The 19,913-nt window shown below is 44.5% G+C and overlaps 1 protein-coding gene across 2 annotated transcripts in view; it reads right to left on the bottom strand.

Annotated features, from left to right (window-relative positions):
- Positions 1-19,913, bottom strand: part of Timp (Tissue inhibitor of metalloproteases) — a 142,294-nt gene that overhangs the window by 66,664 nt on the left and 55,717 nt on the right. For both annotated transcript variants that reach the window (XM_080284817.1, XM_080284816.1), the window contains exon 2: positions 8,443-8,579. In XM_080284817.1, coding sequence (XP_080140943.1) covers positions 8,443-8,572 — 130 coding nt within the window. In that variant the 5' untranslated portion in view covers positions 8,573-8,579. The remainder of the gene's footprint in view (positions 1-8,442; positions 8,580-19,913) is intronic.

The raw sequence follows: 19,913 nt of genomic DNA, 5'->3' as shown, positions 1-19,913 counted from the left end.
TATATATATATATATATATATATATATATATATATATATATATATATGTATATATATATATATATATATATATATATATATATATATATATATATATATATATATATATATATATATATATATATATATATATATATATATATATATATATATATATATATATATATATATATATAGGTTTATTTATGTGTATATGTATAATATATATATCCTCTCTCTCTCTCTCTCTCTCGTGCCTAGTCTCTTCCTCATTCCTGTCTCACTTTTGACTTAGCCTGCTCCTCCCTCACTCTTACCTCATTCTTTGCTTTATTCTACCTCCTTCCTGTCTTTCCTATGTTAAGTTGCTCAGGAGATTTAGTAACACCCATTCCATAACGAGTTAGTCTGCACATTACCTCTCATTATCCCTTTCTGTGTTTTTTTTTAAATTTAAATTATAGTAGTATTGAAGGGATATAATTAACATGCAAGAGAGTGCTCAGGTGTACTGTGCAAAATAAATCGCTAAGGAAGAGTTGCTAGACACGAAACTTACCCGTACTGTACTTGTATACCACATGTTCCTCACTCTGGCCTGACTCTACCTCACTCTTGCTTCATTCTTACCTCATTCTTTTTGCTCCCTCATTCTTTTTACCTCATTTCTGCGTCAATCCTGTCTCGTGCCTAACTTCTGCCTCACTCTTATACCTCTGCGTCCCTTCTGCCTACTCCCTGCCTCACCCTACGCCCCTTTCTGCCTAATGCCTTCTGCCTAACCCCTGCTTTACCTGTTCCTCATTCCTGCCTCACCCTCCATTCATGCCTGGCTCATTCCTTGTTTCCGCCTCACCCCTGTCCCAGACCACACACACACACACACACACACACACACACACACACACACACACACACACACACACACACACACACACACACACACACACACACACACACACACACACACACACACTTGCCCCATCTCCCCGACCTCATCCCTGCGTCACCCTTGCCTCACCCATCCTACCTCACCCCTTCTCACCCATGACTCACTCCTGCCTCACCCCTCTTACCTAACTCCTTCCTCACCCCTCCTGCCTCACCCTTACCTGACCTCTGCCTCATCCCTACCTTACCCTTCCTACCTCACCTCTATCTCACCCCTGCCTCACCACTCCTACCTCACCTCTACTTAATTCCTGCCTCACCCCACCTACCCCACCCTTGCCTCTCCCCTGCCTGATGTCAAGCTTCTAAACCTGCACCCACGTAATCCCCTAGTCAGCAGGGATTTACTCAGGGATTAGTCTTGCACTCTTGACCATGCATGCAATCCGACACACATTTCACACTTTTCATCAACTTTACTGCGGGTCCCTCATCCTTTGTATCATACTTAATCCTTTCACTACGATGACTATTTTTTCCTACTACTTATTCTCTCTCTCCCTCTCTCTTTCTCTCTCTCTCTCTCTCTCTCTCTCTCGCTACCATCCGCGAATTTTCTTAGTTTTACGAGAACCACTTGGTATTGAAAGGGTTAATGGAGGCTGTATTTAACCTCTGTCTTCGGGGGAAAAAAAAATTGCAGGCTTTCTAAATAGCGAGAATAAATAATTAAAAAAAAAAAAAACGCCAAAGTATTGTATTGAAGTGGACGGAGGTCATGTATTCTCCTGTGTCTATTTGTGTAAAAGATATATAAAAAAGTTGCCATCAGAACGCGATGAAAGCTGGTGGATAGGTGGACAGTGAGTCAAGGAAGGAGTGGTTAGGTTTAGAGGTGGATCTGGACCCGGATGTACGAATAATTCATAATTTTTTTTGGCGTTGGCGGAAGTATGCTCTCTCGCGGGTTGTGTAGCGGGGCAGGCTAGGACCGTAGAGTTAACCGACTATGTGAGACCAGAAAGTATTCGTCTGGTAGGAAAGAGAAAGTGCAGCAGTAAATCGTAAATTATATTGGCGTTGGCGGAGGTATGCGCTATGTAAATGTCTTCTAGTCTCTTTTTTCATTTATTCCCCGTCATTTTATCATCATCGTGATCATCACTAAACCATATCTTCGAGTATTTCTCACAAATAGGGCGGAAGGGTGTATATATCTGTGAGTGTGCACACACACACACACACACACACACACACACACACACACACACACACACACACACACACACACACACACACACACACACACACTTCTAATACTATAAATTAAGCTTTTCTGTTACCGTAGCTTATAAAACCGCACCACCTCGCTAGCATAGGGTCGTAATGTCTGTGTGGTTTGTGTAACTTCCTGTAACTCTACAATAGTGACCCCTCTGGGTGTGGTCAGGGCGGCGGGGTCAGGGTGCCAGACTGACCCTGGGTGTGGGGTCAACACGGCAGGGGGAGGGGGTAGAGAGAGGGAGGGAGATGAGGTAAGGAAGAGGGGAAGATGGGAGGGAGGAAGAAAGGGAGTAAGAAGGAAGTGGAAAGGGAGTAAAAAGGGAATGGAATGGGAGTGAGAAAAGTAGGAAGGACAAGGGGGAAGGGGTTATGAAGGGAAGGAAAGTAGGGAGGTAACAGGAATGTAAATGAGGAAGATGAGGCCAGGCGGGAAGGGATGGAAGCAAGGGAAGGAAAGAAAGGGAGGGGATGGAAAAGAGAAGAGATGTGTATGGAGGAGAGGGTAGGAGAGGGGAGATGTGTATGGAGGAGAGGGAGGGAGAGGGGAAATGTGCACGAAGAGAGAAAGAGAGGAGAGAGGGAGGGAGAGGGGAAATATGCATGGAGAAGAAAGCGAGGAGAGAGGAAAGGAGAGAGGAAGAAAGAAGAAGGGAGAGGAAAAGAAGAGAAAGGATTAACAGTGGAGAGGAGAACAGAAGGTAGGGAGGAGAAAAGGGAAAGAGAAAGGAGAAAGGGGAGAGAGAGAGAGAGAGAGAGAGAGAGAGAGAGAGGGCCAAAGTGCTCGAGTGACCCTGTTAGGTAAGGGTCAATGGAGGGGTCAGGGAGAAAGTGAAGGAAGGAAAATTTATGAGAGAGAGAGAGAGAGAGAGGAGGAAAAAAAAAAGAAAATAAAGTAAGAATCACCAAACAAAGTGAGGAATGTGAGAAGGCAAGGAAGAAAAGAAGGAAGGAATAAAGGAGGGAGATGAGAAGGAAGGAGGGGAGATAATAAAGACAGGAGATGACGGTAAAGGAGCGGGAAGAAGGAAGGACAGATAGGAAGGAAGACACAGAAGATAGAGGAAGGAAGGAAAGTGTGATGACGAAAAAGGAGAGACTGAGAGACGAAATGGAGGTAAAGAAGAGGAAACGGGGAGGAAAAAAAGATGATAAAAGGTAGGGAGGAGGAGAAAGGTAAGAAAATGAAAGAGAAGAAGAAAGCAAAGATGAAAAAAGAAAAGGAAAGAGAAGAAGAGGCAGAAGAAACGTAAGAAAAGAAGGAGCAAGACAGAGCCAAGAAGGGGTGGTGCGAAATGTCAGTCCCTTCTCAGTCACTAATGTTGCCTCAGCCTGCCACCTACAGCCTACTTATAAACGCATTCACCTACTTATAAACCCATCCACTTACTTGAACACTCATTCACTTACTTATAAACACATTCACCTTCTTTTAAACCCATTCACCTACTTAAGTATAGGCCCATCCACCAACTTACAAACCCATCCGCTTACTTATAGACCCATCCATCTACTTAAACACGCATTCACTTGCATATAAACTCATTCCCCTACTTATAAACCCATCCACCTATTTATAAACCCATCTGCCTACTTAAACATTAAACACGCATTTACTTACTTAAACACGCATTCATCAACTTATAAACTTGTCCACCTACTGCACTTAAACACACATTCCCTTACTTATAAACCCATTCATCTACTTACATCACCCTCCTAATCAACATGCTGTTTTCTCACCCCCATTCACCTACATCTATTTTCTTTCATTACTACCCGGTACATTCCACTACCTCAGTTATACTAATTTATTCACCTTCATTCACATAATAAGTACCGGTAACTCACCCACTTTAATCTTTTTTCACCAAAAGGTACTTAAAATTTTACTCATCAAGAGTCACATATATTTCATTGTGTAGTTCGATATAGTATACCAGTTTCGTTTTGTGTGGTCAGATGTGGTATGCAGCATAGTTTAAGATTTTGACGCTTGAAATTTTAGATACGATCGAAGTCATCCGAGGTTTACGTTTTTCTGTGTGCGCGTCCACACGTGTCCTCGAAAATGTGTTGACAACCCAGCTGGCAACATGTTTGGATGTATGTATGCAGCAGTAGTTGGACAGAGGTATGCCAGCGTGTTTCAATGCCCTCTGAACTTGCAGCACAGGCGATAAGTGTGTCCGTACGAGGTAGCAGAGACTTCATCATGGTGTTGCCAGCATGATCTGGATGCTGCTGTTCCCAGCATGTTTGCAACTTCTTCGTTACTGTGTTGTTTAGATGTTGCCAGCACCTGTTCCAGCACACGTGTGGACTGTGGACGCACCCGGAGACGAGGAGTATATGGATTTTTCAGGTGCAGGGTAATGAAGACACGCATGAACATCACTTACTGAACCCTAGCTAAGTCAGTGTCGATGAGTGTTAATAAAGATCTGCAATGGAGGCCTTTAGATAGGTTCGTGGTCATCTTGTGTTAACGTTTTTCTAAGGCTTGGATTAGGAGGATTTTTAAATTGTAATATCAGAAGAATTAATTAAGGCTGTACTGTATTCTCGTAAGCTTTTATATAGTTCTTTCACACAAACTTGGCCCAGATTTTCGTCTTTTCGCAGCTTTTTTCACGTAGCTTAGTGGCAGTATAAAACAATACTACATCTCTACATTCTTTCCATAACACTTCTTCTTGACTTGCATCATCTTCTAGCGCTAATCTCTATAACAGCATTCAAGATGCGGAAATGGAGATTTTAGGCCAAGTTATGGTGAAAGGAGTATAGGAGGTTCTACAGAGTCCATTGACAGTAGTGCAAGGATGTTAGCTATTTATTTACAAAGTGACTCATTCCGCCTTCATGTATTTTCACTGCCCTGATTTAACACCGATACCGTATATTCAGCTGACTCCTCCACTGACTCACACTTCTTTCCTTGTTTATACTCACCTCTCACTAGCTAGGCCACATACCACCGCCCACTACGTCACTTGATCGCTTACTCTTACTCACATCTAATCACTCGCAGACTCAACCTTCTATACTCATAATTACTCACTTGTTCATTCTTACTTGTAATTACATGCAGACTCAGCCTTCTCCACTCACTCATATTCACAAAGAAACTCAAACACAGCGAGAGGTAGGTCTTAAGGAGAATAAACTCGCATAATCTGCATAAAAACATTCTTTGGGATTAGCAAGCATTATTTTATCCAGTGGTAGCAAGATTAAATTGTTAAAAAAAAAAGTAAGCAGCCACTCCCATATACCTGCCACCTCTCGAAGCAGAAAGAAAAACAAAAACCTATTCCACCTCATCTACTTCACACTTAGATCATGTCCGCCACTCTCTTCCACGTGCAACCTATCAAGGAGAATCATCTGTGACCAGAGACTCACACCAGGCCTCTCGCAGCTTAGGGACATTAGCCAGCTGAGAGATGTGAGATGCTGAAGAGGTGAAATATTATACAGGACCATCACTTCATTCACACTCACTCATTCACTCATCCGTCTTTACTTCATCCACACTCACTCACTCACCGTCCCCTCATTCACTCACTAAACGTCCCTCATTCACTCACTCACCTTCCCTCCATTCACACTCACTCCTTAACATTCCCCCCACACACTTATACCTCACTCATGCACTCAGCGCGTCATAGGATACTCTTCCACTCATTCACGTAGCCCACAGTACTCACTCCCCTTCATTCATTCACCCTCTCATTCACCCACTCCTTCTCGTTCATTCACTCATTCATCACGTCATGTGTTTCTTCATTTTCACTCCCCTTCATTCATTCAGTCTCTCATCCACCCAGTCACATGCCGTTATCATTCATTCACAGAGTAATATTGTACTCTAAATAAATTCTTGTCTGTTCACGTCCTTATTCATTTCTGCATTCATTAACTCATCATCCTACATCAGGTTCACACTTCCCCAAATATTCAGTCTATCTTCCTCACTCAGTAATTTACGCAGTTACCAACCACTTCAGTACGGTGAAACTTTTAAAACTTTATCTTAACACCAAACGATGATATTTAAAACTGAAGATATCTTTCTGCTTGAAGGTATTAATCACAATGTCTGTTTACCGAGTTAATTTGAGGGCATTCTTTTTAATCTAACTCCTAATTTAATTCAGCTTAGCACAAACCCCCCTGAGTGAAGAGCCTAACACTCCAACTAAGTACACCTCTCTACGCCACGATCCCACTTCCTTATTCACTGACTCATGTATGTCTTGTATCAGTTGTATATTTCACCACTCACTCACTGACTCAGCCCCCGCATTCATTCGCAGTCACGTATTAGCATTCCTTACACATACCTCACCGCCCCCTCACAACCGACCCCGCCACCCCTTACCTACACACGCACATGCATGCATAAACACACACACACACACACACACACACACACACACACACACACACACACACCCGCGCCCACACCCTGACTCATACATGTGCACCCACTTCATTCATCCGCCCACATTCCTCCACTTCCTGCCTCCCATACCAAGCGCATGAAACCTCACAAGCTTACTAATTTCTTGAACATTTGAACATTTGTCTTATACACCTCTTGCATTACACATACACATTCTCCTTATTCCTTCCCTTGCTAATCACGTTTCCTTCCCTTTCTTTCCAATCCATCCCTTCCTTTCTCTTCCATTTCTCTTCCTTTCTCTGCTTTCTCTTGCACTGGCCAATACTTTCCTGTCTGCCCTGCCCAGTCCTGTCGTGTTCTGCTCTGTTCTGTTCTGCCCTTCCCTCCTTTGTCCTTTCCTGCCCTGCCCTTCCCTTCCCTTCCCTGCCCTTCCCTGCCCTGCCCTTCCCTGCTCTGCCCTTCTCTTCCCTGCCCTTCCCTTTCATATTTTACACCTTTATCCTTACCTCCTCTAGTACAGTATTTTCTTACGTGGTATAATACTGGACTGCTGTTAGAAAGATCGCACATAACCAACGCTGGAGTAGGAAGCAGTTTGGGGATGTGAATTTCGTTAAAACAGTCGTACTAAATCTCCCACACCAGCCACCAGCATATAAAAAAAAGAAAGTCGAATGAAATACCCCAAGGATGTATTCAGTACAAACTTTGGATATTAATGCTCAAGTGATGACATGTGAAAGCGTGTCGTAGGTAAATTGTTGGACCTCTAGATTTGGCTTCCTAAACAAACATTACAGGAGGATGCAGTCTTGATCCCTACAGAACCATGATGTACTGGCACTTTGGAATTCTTGCCCCCGAAACGCGCCAACAGATCAGCCTCTTACTTAACGCTGATAAATAGACAGCGGCGGGCGTAACTGATAGGGAAAGCTGAGTGCGTTTCTTGGTATTTCCCCTGCTGTCTACTGCCACCGTTAATTGAGAAGCCGTTGTCCTGGCGTTGTCATCGTCATTATCGTTATCTTTTCCCCCTTTTTTTCACTAGTATTATCTCGCCAGTAACAGATAGCTTAGTTTTATTTTACTCAGTATCTTGGACTATCAACACATACCCTTTGCTTTAATCCTTTCAAACTCGTGACGCGTTTTATATTTTACTCCTCCTCTCACCAGACGACTTTATTCATCTTCATATAGACTTTTCGAAATGGAGAGCCAGACAGTGCATTCATTAACCCTTTCACCCCGAGTCTCTGCCAAACTGAATAAAATCGTCTGTGGTGATAGTAAGAATGAAAAAAAAGCGTCATCGGATTGAAGGGGTTAAGAATGACCTCGAATTAGGACTGAAGAGGTTAAGAATGACACGGATTGACATGCCTCTGATTACATACCACTGATGCATGCCACTAAAACACACTTGCAGAACTGAGCAAACACTGTACTCCTTTTACTCTAACTTGGCCTAAACTAGACTATGATGCCAGTCACGAAGAAGTGCTTTGGAAAGGATGTACAGCCGTAGTAGCATTGACCTATTCTGCCCCTGAGCTGCGTGAACTGAACTGCAAAAGGACGAAAATCTGGGCCAAGTTAAGGTGAATGAAGTATATATAGATCCTGCTTTTCCTGTTACGATATATGTTTGGGTCTGCACGTGACGCCCTGATAAAACAACCGGTGTGTGTGTATGTGTGTGTGTGAGGGCGGATAACTGGATTTCAGGACCGGGATCTCCCATTCTGTGTACGGAGACGGATCCTACACACACACACACACACACACACACACACACACACACACACACACACACACACACACACACACACACACACACACACACACACACACACGTTAAAGGGGGTACTCACCAAAATCGCTATCACAGACGTGCTGTTGTGGGTGTCTTAGTTCACAGGTGCAGGGTGAGACGGGCGGGACCACCACCACCACACACCACACCACCACCACACCCCACCACAACCACCGACACTCCACCATACTCGCGCTGTTAGGGAGAGAGAAGAGGTTGTTTGGTGGCGAAATGATGAGAGACATAAGCATCACACTACAGCACACCACCACCGCACCTTACATCACTACACCACATCACCACCACACACTACCACAACCACCGACACTCCACCATACTCGTTCTGAGAGAGAGAGAGAGAGAGAGAGAGAGAGAGAGAGAGAGAGAGAGAGAGAGAGAGAGAGAGAGAGAGAGAGAGAGAAACATTAGTGGTGTAAATATAAGTCGTATTGTGTAGATAAAAAGCCATACCACATCATCACCAAACATCACATCATCACCATCACCACCAACCCACCGCCACACCCGCTCTGTGTGGTGGTGGTGGTGGTGGTGGTGGCGAGAGAGAAGGTTAAGGTGTAAATTCACCACACCACACTACACATTGCATCACCATACGCCACACGACCACCATCACAGTGTCATACTTGCGGTGTGGTGGAGAGGATAGGTTAGTGGTGGAGATAAGAGAGTAGTGTTGGAGGAACATTTAGTATACTGCATATGAGGAAGAAGTGATGGAAGGTAAAGGTATAACTAAGCATCATCATCATCATCATCATCGTCTATTTGCACTGCGGTAGAGAGAGAAGAGATGGCATTTAGTGAGCAGAAGTGGATGGGGTGGAGAGGAAAGGAGAAAAGGGTAAGAGATCTTAAGCATCATCATTGCAAACCAGACTAACACACACACACACACACACACACACACACACACACACACACACACACACACACACACACACACAGGAGTAACGCTCATGGTGAAGAGTGGGGAGAAGGATGAAGGGAAAACAGCATCATCGTCATCATCATCATTCAACCCCATCATTCTAGGACTGAGAGAGAGAGAGAGAGAGAGAGAGAGAGAGAGAGAGAGAGAGAGAGAGAGAGAGAGAGAGATTTATGTTCAAGTGACGATGCAAGATAATACAGAGAGCACTACACCCACCTCCTTTAATACAGTTTATTGTAAAGAGGGTCCAAGAAGGGCCTAAACTGTTGTATGCTGGAACGAAGCACAATTTCAGCATGTGGGCGTAGTTATTCCACTTGAGCAATTCGCAACACTGAGAAATTTAGACGCATGGTGCTGAGAGAGAGAGAGAGAGAGAGAGAGAGAGAGAGAGAGAGACCAAACCACACCATATCATTCTTTTCGCCACAACACCATATCACTAAACACCACACCACATTATACTCTACCATCACGGTCTGTACCAACATACACCCCACCAACACTACACACCATACATCAGCACCATACACACTACATTTCACATACCGCTTTTCACAACACACACCACATCACACCACACCACACCAATGTTACACCATAACTCGACATTTACGAACACACCACACATCGCCACATACCACAGCATCACATATACCACACCACACACCGACACCACTTCACCAGTCAAATACCTGTAGTGTGAGAGAGAGGCTAGTGATGGAGAAATGATGGAGAAGTGATGGAGATTAAAGGGGAGGGCGGTGGGAGATGATGAGGTAGTGGGGAGTGACGGAGTGGTAATGATGGGAAGAGTGAGGGTGGTGAAAAGAAGGGGGAGGGAGGAGAGGCAAGATGGAGAAGGGATGGAGGAAGGAGCGAGGGTGGAGAGAAGTGGTTAGAAGTTATTGATGTAGGGGTGACGGAGAGAGGAGGTGGATAGATGATGAAGGGAAGAGGCAAGATGGTGGAGAGGAAAGGTTAAGCTCTTAGTGGTAGATGGGAATGATGGAAAGTTGATGAAGAGAAGAAGAGGGAGTGGTGATGGAGGGAAGAGGAGGGGGTAAAGATGAGGGGAAGTGAGTAGAAAGGTAATGACAGGCATGATGTAGGGTGATGACATGAGCGGAGAGGGCATTAGCGGTGGTGGTGAGTGATGGGGGTGATGAAAGAGGTAATGGAGAAGGGTACGGTACAAAGGAAAGCAGATAGCCACGTAGGGTTAATGTTGCATCACTACTTATTTGTTACGGGGTAGAATGTGACAAGGATAGGGTATTTAAACGCCAGTGTTGCTTTACGGTCTTATTTGTTTAAGGGTTTGAAGAGGTTAATACAAAATATGTGACAAAATAGGAGTTATAGTGATACAGAAGAGGACGAGACTAAATAAACACAGCCATGGGAGTGATTCATCGTGACAGGTAGACAAAATGGGTGGAAGGGACAGCACAGGAAAAAAATAGGTAGTTTTATATATATATCTGTATCGTTTGGGACTACACACAGCCAGTTCACAGTCTTTCTCTAAGGATGGGCTTTACCTAGTCCTAATCATTATAGAAAAAATATATATATCTTTCTTTACCTTGCCTTCCATCCATTTTATACTTAGGGCACCAAATATTTTCCCTGTTGCACTGCGGAATTACCGGTATTTGTTAAAGGACAGGGTATGATTAGGGTATTGTCTGTCTATCTATCTATTGCCAGACGCCATAATCCCGTAAAGGGTGGCCACTTGACTTTGTTATTTGTTTTACGGGGAGGGGCACTATCCCTCCACCAACCCACTAGGTGACACGTAGGGAGCACGTATGGTTTGGTTATATGGTTACCACCCAGAGTTGTAAATTTAAAAAATGGAAAAACTCATAGCGGCAGGCTCCAGCTCTCCACCCAGGCTTGTACAATAGCTGGGAAGGATATGTGAGAGGGATCAGTGTGTCATGGAGAGGATCAGAGGGTACCATAGGCCTATCTGTCCTAAGGGTGTGATGGGAGGCTTTGTGTAGTTGATGATATTACCATACCTCACACTGCCTCACTATACCTCACACAGCCACACCACACCACACCACACACTCCCTCATCACACCACACACTTCCACACCGCACCAGACACTTCCACGCCACACCAAACACTGCCACGCCACATCAAACTCTGCCACACCACATCAAACTCTGTCACACCTCACACTGCCACAGATCATACACTGCCGCACCACACCACACCACTCCACATTGTCACACCTCACACTACCACACAATACCCTCAACCTGCCGCACCTCACAAATATCTCCCACTGCCGCACCCCACACTGTCGTAACAACCATCCAGACAGTTATATCCAGCTTATATAGACGTGTTATAGTTAAGTGGTTAATAAAAGGCTATGCATAAACCCCCTAGATAGAAAAGTCTCCCCTAAGCTGAGTAAAATCGTCTGGAGATAGTCAGGATAAAATAGAAAAGGATGTTATTCGTGCTGAGGGGTTAAATCGTCTTCAATTTAGTCCAGCTGTGTATCATGAGAGAGAGAGAGAGAGAGAGAGAGAGAGACAGAGAGAGACAGAGAGAGAGAGAGAGAGAGAGAGACAGAGAGAGAGAGAGAGAGAGAAGGGGGGGGATTAGGGGGCTGGGAAGGAATGGGGTAGGAGACTAGAGAAAGGGTGGGGTATGGGGTGGGGATGGGATGGGGGATGGGCGACAGGGAGTGGGGAAGGGGTTACGATGGGAGTAGAGTGAGGGCGAGGAGGGATGGGGTATGAATGGGAAGGATGGGGAGGAGAGGTAGCGAAGTAGGGGGTTAAGAAGGGAGTGGAGTAAGGGAGGAAGTATGGTGGGCTGGGAGGGGCAGGGGAGGGAGATTGGGGAGGTGGGGGAGAGGCAGAAACGTACGGTACAGGGATGGAATGGGGGGGATCGGAGAGGGGTATGGGGGTGAGCTGGGTAAGAGGATAGGGGTGGAGAAGGGGGGGAGAGCGGGGAGAGGATGGAGGATGGGTGATGGTAGGCGTGGAGTGGGGGATGGGGGGTGAGGGATACAATGACCACCACACCCACACCATACTTGTACTGATGGTAGTGGGGAAGGGGATAGTGGGGAGAAGAGAGATAAGAGGAGGAGGGGGAGGATGCACGGAGGGGAAGAAGCAGGGAGTGGAGGACAGGGGGAAGAGAGGAAGGAAGGAAGGAAGAAAGGAAGACACAGTGAAGGAAGGAAGAAGGGAGATACGGTAACATGGGAAATGAATATACTGGTGAGGATGAAGGAAGGAAGAGGGGAAAGAGAAATGGAAGGAGAGAGAGCTGAGGTGAATGAGGAATGAAGAGAAAAGCTAGAAGGAACAAGGGAGCGGCGCAAGCAAGGTCGGAAGGGGAATGAAGAAGGAAAAAAAATGAGAGGCAAACCATGTGTTGGGGAACGGAATGAGGGAGAGGGGAGGGAGGGAGGAAGGGAGAATGAAGGGAAGGATGCAAGCAGGGAAAGAAGGGGGTAGGAGAAGGGAAAAAAAAAAACATGAGGCACAGACCACGTGGGGGAGAGGGGAGAGAGAGTGGTGAAACAGGAAGAAGGGGGAGGGAGAAGGAAAAGGATCAGAGGAACAACTGTGTGAAGGGGGTGGGAAAAGAGTACGTACAGGAAATCGACGTGAAAAAAAACAAAAACAAACAAACTGCCAGACATAGGTTACATGCTTTTCTCGTACACACAGCAAAGTCATCATCATCACCATCATCATCATCATCACCATCCTCGTCACCAGCATCACCATCATCACCCTCTCCATGCATTCCTCTCTCACTGTCATCATTAGCAACCCCCAAAAAGGAATGACAACAACACGAAGTAAAAAAAAAAATCATTTAAAAAAAATTTTAAGTAGTCCACATACCCAACGGTATAAAAAAAAAAAAACTTGGGCGAGTAGTTACCATATCAACAGTTCATGAAGTTACAAATAAAAATGGAAATATAAAAATAATGCTAAAAAAATAATTAAATAAATATACTATAGCTAAGGAAGTACCGGTCCCATAAAAATACCATTAAAAAAAATCCTTAAATATAAAATCACAAACAATACGCATAAATTACTGAAAAAAATAAGATAATGGAATACCTTTAAAATTCTAAAAAAACTGATATACACCTGGCCAGCTGATACACACCTGGCCAACTAATACACACCTGGCCAACTAATACACACCTGGCCAGCTAATCACACCTGGCCAACTAATACACACCTGGCCAGCTAATCACACCTGGCCAACTAATACACACCTGGCCAGCTAATCACACCTGGCCAACTAATAAACACCTGGCCAACTAATACACACCTGGCCAACTAATACACACCTGGCCAACTAATCATACCTGTCCACCTAATACACACCTGTCCACCTAATACACACCTGGCCAACTAATACATACCTGGCCAACTAATACACACCTGGCCAGCTAATATACACCTGGCCAACTGATACACACCTGGCCAACTAATACACACCTGGCCACCTAATACACACCTGGCCAAAACCGGTTCTATAAACACCCGGTATAAGTCTTACTAATCATAATGGAATCCGTAAATAAAATAAATGTGAACAATTAAAACAATAACTCATGTTGAAAAAATAAATATCTGAGCCACACTCCGACCTTGAAAGAGTCCCATTTATGGCTGAAAATTATGGTAGCAGGATTCCATAAAAAAAGAAAAAAGAAAAAAAAAACAAAGAAAAAAAAACTTGACTGGTAGGAGTGAGACCAGTAAGGGTAAGGGAGGGAGGGATGGATGGGGTGCAGGGGGAGAGAGAGAAGAGGAGGGAGAAGGAGAATTGGGAGAGAGGAGGGAGAGGAAGAAAGGTGAAAGGTGAAAGAGGAAGAGGATGAAGGATGAAGGAGTCGAGAGAGAGAGAGAGAGAGAGAGAGAGAGAGAGAGGGAAAGGAGGGAGGGAGATGGTTGAGAAACGAGAGGGGGAGGGGAAGGAGGGACTGAGAGGGTGGAAAGACGATATACGAAAAAGGAGAAACAGGAAGAGGGACAAAAAGGGGAGAGAGGGTGGAGAAGGGGAGTAGAGAAACGGGATGGGGGAGGGGAGAACAGGGGAATAAGAAACAAAAAAGGGAGGGGGGTAAAGAAACGGAGGGAGAATGAAGAGGGGGGGAGGACAGGGAAAGAGTCAGGAAGTAGTGAGACATGAAAGGTTGGAGAAGAAGGGGGAAGGAAGGGGAGGAGAGAGAGATGGAAGGAAAATATACACTGAACTGTGATTTGGTGGCATGGTTGGTTTGTCACTGGCCTCACGCTCGGGGGGGCACTATGGAGAAGGTTCGACTCTGAAGGCGTCTGAGTTTATTTCGCCCGTCTAAAATATTCAGCCCACACCACACGACTGTCTACTAGGCTACCATTATCTTCTGCTTCGCCGCCTGTGCCTTGAGACTGTTATACCCTTCTCCTAAACACATGGCTTTGGCATTAATAATAATCAGACGTACACCATACCATTGTCACCTATTTTTTGTGTCACTCTCTTTGCCTTGCAGCTTATCTCTTCCACCCTCCTGACTTTCACCATACCACAATCTGCCATCATTACGTTCCACCATTTGTGCTATTTATTTGTCCTTCTTTACACGAATAACAATAAAATAACTCTAACTTCTAACTAACCAAACATGAGCTACACCTCACCATACAGGAAAGAGCTGATGTTTTTAAGCTTCGTCTGTAATGTTAGGACTCTGAGAAATAGGGACACAAAAAAAGTTATGCTGCATCCTGTGTTCTCCTTCCCAGTCATGTTCTTCACTCACTGCTTAACTATGAATCAGGTACCATAGCACTGTCTACTATCACCACCCATAGCACTGTACCATCACCACCCATAGCACTGTCTACCATCACCACCTATAGCACTGTATACTATCACCATCCATAGCACTGTACCATCACCACCCATAGCACTGTATACTATCATCACCCATAGCACTGTACCATCACCACCCATAGCACTGTACCATCACCACCCATAGCACTGTACCGTCACCACCCATAGCACTGTACCATCACCACCCATAGCACTGTACCATCACCACCCATAGCACTGTACCATCACCACCCATAGCACTGTCAATTATCACTACCCCTAGCACTACAATCACCACCCATAGCACTGTACACTATCACCACCCATAGCACTGTATACTATCACCACCCATAGCACTACCATCACCACCCATAGCACTGTCTACCATCACCACCCAGCGCACTGTCTTCCATCACCACCCATAGCACACACACACACACACACACACACACACACACACACACACACACACACACACACTTTTCACATCTTCCGTGCCAGAGTCTGTGCTTTGCATGTCTCCTTCCCTTCTAATCCATTTATTTAAAGAGAAAAAAAGAAAAATTAAACAGAAAAGAAAAAAAAAGGAGGGGAGGGGAGAGAGAGAGAAAAGGAGCAAAGTTAAGATGCGGAGGAAAGAAGGGGAGAGGAGGAGGAGAGAAGAGAGAGAAACAGGAAAGAGGAAATTGGGAAAGTAATAAGATGGAGGAAAATAACAGAAAATTTAGTTTAAAGGAAAAAGTGTGAGGCAGAAGAGAAGACAAGAAAAGTAGAGAGGAGAAGGGGAAGAGAAGAGCAAGAAGTAAGAAGGAGAGGGAGAATGGAAGAAAAAGAGGGAAAGAGTGGAGGGAAACACAAGGAGAATAGATGGAAAAGAGAAGGGAAAGAAGAAGAAAATAAAGAGAAGATCGGAGGTGAAGAAAAGGGTGAGGAAGGGAGGGAAGGAACAAGAAGTGGTGAGAGGAAAGAAGAGAAAAGGGAAGAAGAAAAGGGAGGAGGAGGAGAGGGAGGAGCAAGATGGGGAACGGAGGGGGGGGGAGCTTTAAACAGGCATCTTGTAAACAGTAAACAGACAGACCGGAAGAATAACAAACAGGTGTAAACAGAGAGGGGTGAGGGGCATGTGTGCTTGTGTGGCCTGCTGGTTGGAATATTCTCTCTCTCTCTCTCTCTCTCTCTCTCAGTCTGTGTAGGCTATATGCTTAACCTACCAATCTGCCTATATTATTTCTTGCCTGTCTCTATTTGTTCATGTACCTGTCAGGGCTATGTAAATGTGTGTGTGTGTGTGTGTGTGTGTGTGTGTGTGTGTGTGTGTGTGTGTGTGTGTGTGTGTGTGTGTGTGACGTCAACAGAAGGCATGCGGATGACTTCTTTAACCCTTTCCCCGCCTCCTTCAACTTTATTCTTTACGTTACACACTCATACTATTTTATTCAGCCAAGGCAGTGCTTCTTAAGGCAAAGCAGTAACGGGATGATGATGATGATGATGATGATGGTGGTGGTGGTGGTGGTGGTGGTGGTGGTGGTGGTGGTGGTGGTGGTGGTGGTGGTGGTGGTGATGATGATGATGATGATGATGATGATGATGATGGTGGTGGTGGTGGTGATTATGATGATGATGATGATGATGATGATGATGGTGGTAGTGATGATGATGATGATGATGATGATGATGATGATGGTGGTGGTGGTGGTGGTGTGTTGATAACTACGAATATGGTGGTGGTTGTGGTGATAAGAGAAGAAGAAGAAATGAAAGAAGGAGGAGGAAGAGAGGAGAAGCGACAGGAAGTACAAGGAGGAGGAGGAGGAGGAGGAGGAAATAAAGGGAAGGGATACAGTGTACACAGGCAAACAAACACATACACACACACAAGCGCACGACAAATATACTAATACACGCACTCGGTGTGTGTGTGTGTGTGTGTGTGTGTGTGTGTGTGTGTGTGTGTGTGTGTGTGTGTGTGTGTGTGTGTGTGTGTGTGTGATTTCCTTTTGCTCATTCATTCTCCTCTTATTCATTCATCCAGAAATAGATGATATATCAGCACATCCTCTCTCTCTCTCTCTCTCACACACACACACACACACACACACACACACACACACACACACACACACACACACACACACACACACACACACATTAACTCCACATCTTACCTCCCGCCTTGTTGCAAATGATACTTTTTTCACCTTTTACCACATCACCTCCCCCCGTCTTTCTCTCTCTCTCTCTCTCTCTCTCTCTCTCTCTCTCTCTGCACAAGGGGGTAATTGGCGGTGTTAGTGGCGAGGCAGGGAACGCTCACCACCTGCTTCTCTTCACCCCCATGACGACATCTCTATCCTGTTGCCTGTGGAGCTTTTTTTTTTTTCATAGTATAGTGTATTAGATTCACATAATCCTGGGTTTAGAAAGGGTTTATAATACTGAGAAAGAGAGGCTTGTGTTATCTATCAGTCAGTGTCTATCTGTAGGGCACACACACACACACACACACACACACACACACACACACACACACACACACACACACACACACACACACACACAGATGGTGGTAGTCCAGATCTCCTCCACAAGCCAGCTAGCCTAGAAGTAAATAATATTACATGAAATTTTTCCTTCCCTCCCTGTTATTGTTGAATTTTATAGTGTAGGTCTGTCTCTCGTATTCGCTATACTCTGTTCACTTTAACTTGGCGTAAAGGTGCCATCTCTTCATACAGAATGCTTAGCTGTGACTGTAGATGAACCCTAGCCTATGATGCTGGTCACGAAGAAGTGCTTTGGAAAGAAAACAGAGCCTTAGTATTGTCTTTTTTGGCCACTGAGCTACGGGAAATAAGCTGCGAAAGTATAAAAATCTTCTATCTATCTGTCTATCTATTTAAAGCCAGACGCCTTTATCCCGTAAGAGGTGGCCACAGACAAACCGCCTCCATGTCGCCCTGTCCCTTGCCTTTACGCCGCCCTTCCCCCAGCTCACACACACGTCCCCTCTCTCATATACCTCTCGACCAAGTTAAATATATGAACAGTAGTCATATCTTTCACAAATAATTCCTATAGACAATAGCAGTACAGTAACATATAGGCGGGGGTCGTAAGCCTCACTATAACGAAACTGGATATATACGTGCGAACTTTATAACGAAAAATATATTAACGAAAGACATACCACTCTCAGGAATTTCGTTAGTAAGTGAAATAAAAAGAAATAATTAAACGTGGAGTTGCTAAGCTTGTAATGAGACAGGATGTGCCCATGTAAGAACTATTTTGGGATTAGAGAGAGAGAAAGAGAGAGAGAGATTGTTTATTTGCATGACTGTGTGTGTGTGTGTGTGTGTGTGTGTGTGTGTGTGTGTGTGTGTGTGTGTGTGTGTGTGTGTGTGTGTGTGTGTGTGTGATTCTTTCATTAAGCATCCGACAATAACTCATGTAGATAGGATGGTGCGGCGAGATTAAAGGGGAGAGAGAGAGAGAGAGAGAGAGAGAGGAGTTCGTAGGAAATTGGGAAAAGAAAATTTGCAGAAACGCATAAGAGGAAGTGAGGTAATGATTGAAAAAAAAAATTACAATAATTTTAAAATCATCACTGAACCCATTACTGTTATTATTATTATTATTATTATTATTATTATTATTATTATTATGAAAAATTATAATCTTACGGCATATAATGATAGTAATTTCAGTGCCGTTCGCCTGTTAATTTGGGCTTCCAGGTTGAGGAGAAAATTGCTCTGTGGTAATTATTCTCTCTGAGCTCAGATCACCCTGACATCACGTGAAATTGTTAAGTATGTAGTAAGTTCAGCCCCTTGACGTGGATCTGAGGACGGGGAGAGAGAGAGAGAGAGAGAGAGAGAGAGGGGCAGTGGATTAGCAGAACAGATTGTAGTTATTACCTTAAAAATAATGCCTTGCGCTGTACTAAACAAGTCCTAAGGATCCACACGCAGCCTCAAGCCAAGATAACACACAGCCATCTGGTTTTTCGAAGATAATGTGGTAGTCAAAGAAGTAGTCAAGGCTGGTAGTAGCGGTAGTACAATTCTTCTCATGTAGGACCCATTAAAACTGCAAATAGGCTATACTGATCCTTAAATCGAAACTAAAAGAAATAAAATGTTACTATGCCCAAAGAGATAGAGAAGTGCAATTCAGCTCTTAAAAGCAAACTGGTGTTCCTTCTTCACTGTTACGCAGAAGGCATGACTGGGCGTGTGTGGCGCGTGTGAGATGATACGTTAGGTTACTTGAGAAGGGGGGGAGGGAGAAGAAGGGAGGGAGGGAAAATGGAGGAGGGGGGGGGAGGTTTAGGAAAGGGGAGGGGACGGAAAAGGCGAGGAAGAAAGGGAGATGTTTCAGAATAATTGAAAGAGAGAGAGAGAGAGCAAGCAGCATCACCTCCCCACGCCTCTCACCTTATGCTCACCTGTCAGAGTTGCCCGGCCACGCTAAAGGACAGAGAAAAAAGAAAGAAAGAAAGAAAGAAGGAAAGAAAGAAAGAAAGAAGGAAAGAAAGAGAGAAGTAAGGAAGGAAAGAAAAAGGAAAAAAACAAGATAAAACTAAATACGAAACAGGTCATTAGAAATCATTAAGTCACCTGATCATCTCTCTAATTACTAAGGTGGCTCTCATCACCTTAATAGCGGTGTATCATAATTAACACTG

This window comes from Coenobita brevimanus, chromosome 103, assembly GCF_032717465.1.
Source record: "Coenobita brevimanus isolate Jiangsu-jjx chromosome 103, ASM3271746v2, whole genome shotgun sequence".
Classification (NCBI taxonomy): Eukaryota; Metazoa; Arthropoda; class Malacostraca; order Decapoda; family Coenobitidae; genus Coenobita; species Coenobita brevimanus.
This window is presented reverse-complemented; position numbering and strand designations above follow the sequence as displayed.